The 6113-nt window shown below is 32.2% G+C and overlaps 1 protein-coding gene across 1 annotated transcript; it reads right to left on the bottom strand.

The window, feature by feature from the left end:
* Window positions 1-924: 924 nt before the first annotated feature.
* LOC139087869 (atlastin-like) lies at window positions 925-3338 on the bottom strand. The gene is made up of 2 exons (XM_070636821.1): window positions 2673-3338; window positions 925-2601 (listed from the first exon to the last, which is right to left on the bottom strand). Exons 1-2 carry the CDS (start codon window positions 2880-2882, stop codon window positions 1249-1251), a joined length of 1563 nt encoding a protein of 520 aa, XP_070492922.1. The 5' UTR covers window positions 2883-3338; the 3' UTR covers window positions 925-1248.
* Window positions 3339-6113: the final 2775 nt, after the last annotated feature.

The following is a 6113-nucleotide window of genomic DNA, read 5'->3' as shown; positions in this document are numbered from 1 at the left end:
GCACGGAACTTAGGTTACCCCAAAATGCATTGCATCTGACTCTGTTGCTAGTTTTGTCGCCTGAGCTTAATTCTCTTACTTAATAATTAACTTAACATTTTTAAGATGTCTGAAAATAAATCAGTAGATTTGCTCCGGTTCTGAGTGTATCAGCAGCATAATAATAATAATACATCATTTACTAGTAATAAAAAGCCGCAAGCTTCACAGTTCACTAACCATAATCTACAATTACTATGATTACAATCCACAACAACAACTTCAATTCTCGAAAAAAGTAAAAGATTTTGTCAGAAAGTCACTAAAGATAAAATATCTCAATCATTAAGTTCCATAGTTAATAATCTATAGCTTGAAACCCGTGCATGATCAAAGTCTCACTTCCAATTCCCTCTGTTCTTGCTTAGTGTTGAACCAACATTGTAATTAATTTGTATCCATTTTATCGCGCCACGAAATTGCTTTTTCATAGTCTCGCTATGATATTGCCTCCGAGCGTACTACCACAAAAAATATATAAATTATGTGTAGACCAGAAAAAATCAACCAATTTAATATGTTTTTTAATGTTGTTTTGTGCATTTTAAAGAAAAAGAACTTAATACAATAATTTTGATGTTCATGCAAGAACAAAACTGTCTAAACACGTCATCATTTTCATTTCTTTACCTCTCAATTTCCTTTCGTTCTTGTTCTTGTTCTTTTAATGTGCCAGCGGCATAATGTACTCTATTAGCGTAATTTAATTTCTTTTTTCTCTCCATTACTCTCCTTTACTTCTTTCTCTTCTACATAGAATCAGACGAACGATGGAGAATCGGGTTTAGTCATGTATGATAATTCAGTACAAGTGCAGCAAATGGATTGAACATCCATACATTATGTTATTATGATGTCTGTAAATAATGGTTTGAAATAATAAAATACGTTTTAAATTTTTTAATTGACCAAAAGTGATTTCATCTTTACAATGCCAAAAATTTACCTCCTTTATGTGATCAAAATTATTTTAATCGCAATGACAAATTAAGTATCTTTTAGTTTTTCTTAGAAGCTAGGTTACAATCTCGTCATGCATGAGGAACTGATAAGACTGATAAGAAATTTAAAAACCCCGGAAAGTTAGATTTCTATCGAAAATGATGACAGAATGACAAAATGGCATAACGACAGAGTGGCAGAGTGACAAAATGACAGAATGAGAGTGACAGAGCGACAGTATGGCAAATAACCTAAATCAAATTGTTATTACTTAGGCAAATATTTTAAAACTTTTGCAAAACCGATTAAAGCGCCTGGCAAATTTGCTGCAACAGCTGCAACAGCTGCATTCGTTTGAATTTGTTCAGCCAGTAAAATCTTTTGATTTTCTCTTTCCAACATTTCATTTTTTTCACGTTCTGCTTTTGTTCTCTCTTCAGCTAACTGAATCGCCAATTCACTTTTTTCTTTAATCAATTCAATTTCCCTTTTAGCTTCTTCTGCTTTTTTCTCTGCTTCCATTTTTTCCTCATTTTTCCTTGCTAAATCAAATATATGCTCGCTCCAAGTTCCATAAATGCTCTCAATTTTCTCTTCCAATTGAATTTCATATTTTCGATCGTCATTCGCATTTCCCATTTTCTTTTCCTTTCTGTACATATCAATGACAGCTGTTTTACACCTAAGATGGTAATTTGGAATCATCCATGTAGGTTCCGTCTCATCGTCAAACTCTTCGATTAACCTTTCATACTCAGAGAGACATTTTTGAATAATAATCCCCATGACATTTGCTGTTGTTGCATCATATACGTTCTGAACTTTAAGAATGTTATTTGAAATGAGCAGGTTGAAGTAAATCTCGATAAAAGACTTCATCTCTCCACAAGTCACATCCTTAGAATTGATTGTTTTCAAAACAACGTGATTTGGATGTAAAAGATATTCAATAAAAGACTGCATTTCTTGTCGAAATTTTGGGTCCATTAATGACCAACGTCCGTCATAATTTTGAACGGTAGTAACATCATTACCAGGATTAGGTAATAAACAGCAATTGATACTTTCAAAGGAGCTTGATATTGATTCTCGAACAATTTGTAAATCCTTATCTCGACCTGGTGTACCAAGAACTTTTTTGAGGTATTTGTTACCTCCTACTACTCCATATTCATACTCAAATGGAGAGCTCCAATCTCTAACAAGGAATGTCAACTGCTGGAACGGCTTTCCTTTTGTATTTTCACGTTCTATACCAGTATAATTTGCAAATTCAGTAGCAAATCGTAGATAACTCAACTGATCTTCCTGAATTTGTCTGGATAGATTTAATACTTGAATTGATGATAATAATGTCCCAAGACTGAAGATTTTCGAATTGTCCTGATCGGTTGTTTCATTGTCGAACAAACCTTGTGTGTCCATAATAATGATAGCAATTTCCTCATTATTCAATGTATGAAGGAACACGTCATTCCACATAATAATTCCAGATGTTACTCGACTTGATCCAGCTTTCCATGAAAATCCTTTAAGAGGCTCGTTAGGTGGCCCCATCCAATTTGGATCATTTTTGAAAGAACTGGAAGTAGATCTTTCTGGATTTTTAATTGACGGGAACTTTATTGAAATGAGAGGATAACATTAGTTATTTTTTGGATATAACTGCGTATATTATAGTTAATACTTACATGAGCATACAAGTATCTCAAACAATAGTCCAGAAAGAAGCTCTTTCCTCCTCTAAAAGCACCAATCAGTGATAGGAGAACCAATTTCCGACTTTTAACCTCTGGATGATTAAATATTTCATTGAGTTCATCGCTATCGAATTTAGATTGATTTGGAAGTGTTAGATCTAATACTGTAACAGCTTTCCCAAATTGATGGTAGTTTGACATGTTTTTAAACAAATTAATTATCGGAACCTTAAAATTTTGATCTGCACAGCGTGACTTTTAGATGATTATTAATTTTGGTGTCTATACTGCGTAGTTACTTTATACCAGTATAAAATATAACATAATGTTATTAAGCATATAACTTTTGTAGATTTCACAAAATTTTGCAATTATTGGAATTCCCCTTATTTTTAACGGATGTAGATAAAACTTTTAAACCACGATTTAGGTATAGCTTCTTATTCTAAATTAAATTAAAATTTAATATTGCTTAAAATGAAAATCCTAAATATTGTCCACTGAACGTTTTAAGATAAAGTTGTGTAACGTCATAATAATCTCCAGATAAGAGGCTACATATAACAATGATATCACTTCAGTTTTTTGCAAATGATTATTTTTTTATATTAAATTTTCACTTTTAACACAATTTTATGATACTCAAGTATTATACTTATTCGATTAAGTGATGATGAGGTGAACCTACTTGGTGACTTCTTAACGATTTGTGATTCTAAAGATAAAATTGCTCACCTTTTTAACCAAACGTAATGTTATATCAAAGTTATATCATTTGTATTTTTTCTAAAGTGATAAGAAATTTACGCATTTCTGGATGAAACATTAACTTCGGATTGCATCAGCTATGAAAAATGTATAACTTTTAAGCATTATAACTTTGAGCTATGACAAATATATCCTAAATAATGTTATGTATAAATGGTGATATGGCATAAATGGCATCAGTGGTCTAAATGGTAGAGCGTTGGCCTTATGTGCTACAGGTCCTAGGATCAACCCCAGGTCACGTCTAATATTTAAAGCTCTTTTTCGATTTCACCGTTCTAGTTATGAAGCTCGATTCGTGTTTTGGGTGGAGTTTTGAGGTCTTCGGCACACGATGTGTCTCCACTGCTAGGTATACATATTCTTGTGGTTGACTAGTGTCTAGATGACTTTCCTTACGAAATCTTACGCACACGAATTGTAACTAGGTTCATTGAAGGGTACATTAGGTCTTATCACTTACTCATGTCTTTGCGACATGCAGAGCTTGCAAATGGTTCAGATTCCACTATACATTGTAGGTGGTCTAAAGGGTGTGGTACAACAGATTTAAATTGCAGTGCCTGCTCATAAGGCTTGGAATGCCTTCTTCTTGGAAGTGACAAGAACGCAGTGAATTCTTTACATTATAATTTCTTTAAACAAAATAATAATAATGACTAAATAAATGAATATGCATAAGACATAAAGTGTAATAATGTTGTTGCTGTTGTAGATCGTGTGTCGAATGATGGTTCATGATCGTGGTAAGAGAAATAATAATAATTTTTAAAAAGGGATTCTCTTCATTCTTATATCCATAAATTCAATTTCTTATAATTTTTTTTGCATTTCATCGTGATCTTCACATCGTCTGTGAAGAATTGGAAGACATAGAAAGGGAGAGAAAGAAGAAATAAAAGAAATTAATATTATGAATTTGTTACGGACTTGATTCGCGGTTGGCCACAGAAAATGAATGTTTCACCATCCACGCACGTATTCATGTGTATATTCTGTATTCCTTTTGACTCCTCAAAATGCGGTTTTTGTTTGAAAACTTGAAAGAATAAGGAATAAAAAAAAAATTAAAAATAATCGCATTAAAGCCACAATCATCATTAATTCCCATCACTATTCAAGGCACATAGTCACAATGTAAGAAGAAAAAAAAATGTTCTAGCTTGATTGCTTGAGGTCAAGTTTCTCTTACTAATAATTCACATCAAATGTGCTGAAGACAAATCGACTGAGACAAAATAATGAAAAATTGCATAAAAAATTAGCAAGCGCCGTGGCTAGGGGTCCGAATGACGGATATCCGTACCGTCCGTTACCGGTAATTACCGGTAATAACCATTACCGTTACCGTTCATTTCTATGGATTATCCAGCGGTAACAGATTTTTAACGAATTTTTTAAAAATTCATATATTAAGACCGCAGTTTATTTTTTTGTTAAGGGTAAAAAAGTTTTTTTTTTCGACATTTTTAATTTTTTAAAACTTTTAATGCTTATCACTCTTCGCAGTTTTGTTTAAACTAACAAATATTGAGGATATTTCCAAAAGAATTTTTAGACTTGTCAATTCCAAGATATATAATTTTCAAAGTCAAATGTAATATTTGTTCACATTTTTTCGCAGTGAGCATTGGATATTTGGATATAATTTACAACTTTTATTTGCTTACTGTTGAAAAAAAATACCAAAAAATTACATCTGAAAATCAGTCATTTTGTATGATGAATCCTGAAGAAGTGTTTTATTTATTTGAAAAGGTAATATCAGGAATGATAGAGAGATGAGAAAGGTGACTTTTTAGGTACTTATTTAGTTATGAAAAACTAGTTATTTAGAGCATGCGGCTGAAACGAAAACTGACCAAATTTCGGTTAATTTTCAAATTTTTTCTTTTGGACATTTTAAACTGCATGAAGTCCAATAGTCAAAAATTTTAACGTTTGCGAATGGCTTTTTTCAAAAATGACAAAAAAAGTGACCAAAAATAAAAAAAATTTTACCCTAAATATTTGGATATTTATAGTCGGAATATACGGATATTACCGGTAATCACCGGTAATTACCGGTAAATATCCGTTACCGTCAAATCCCGATTACCGGTAATTTTCGGACCCCTAGCCGTGGCTGATTTTTTTATGAATATTTTTTTAATGAATATTTTTATGTCTAATTTTAGCAGAAATGAGTTGAACATATTAAGATGTAGAGTTTATGTCCATCCAACGCTCTTAATGTTAGCAAAACAGATAATCGTTTCAAGAGAAATCTATTTGATTCACTGTGGTTTTATTGTTAGCTGGATATTGATGTATATGATCAGCATAAGCATGTCACATTGTACTTTTGGAGGTACTGCTTAAATTTCTAAGTAATTTGATGTCTTGGGCATGTAACATGGTATTTTAAGATTTATAGTGCATGAATATACTACAGAGAACCAGGGCTAGCCTAGAATAGAACCCAGAGACTCTTGTAAAGCAATTCAACTCAAGTAGATACAGACAAGCGCTTAATGAACTCAAAACCAAACCAAAATCCTTCCATAACTCAATTAAGCTTCTCAGATTTCACTATCGACACGATCTTCATTTTCTTAAAATATTTCAATTTGTGTGTGATCTGTTTGGCTACTTAGCAGTGCTGTGGAATTAATTTATATTAAA

This window comes from Chironomus tepperi, unplaced genomic scaffold (assembly GCF_022539635.2).
Source record: "Chironomus tepperi strain 1889 unplaced genomic scaffold, CSIRO-AGI_Ctep_v1 contig_137, whole genome shotgun sequence".
In the NCBI taxonomy this organism is placed as follows: domain Eukaryota; kingdom Metazoa; phylum Arthropoda; class Insecta; order Diptera; family Chironomidae; genus Chironomus; species Chironomus tepperi.
This window is presented reverse-complemented; position numbering and strand designations above follow the sequence as displayed.

Bases quoted from the DNA above. Each gene is read 5' to 3' on its own strand.
- LOC139087869 (XM_070636821.1), bottom strand. From the start codon at position 2,882: ATGTCAAACTACCATCAATTTGGGAAAGCTGTTACAGTATTAGATCTA. The intron at 2,602-2,672 runs GTAAGTATTAAC...ATTTCAATAAAG, and splicing joins TGAGATACTTGTATGCTCAT to TTCCCGTCAATTAAAAATCC.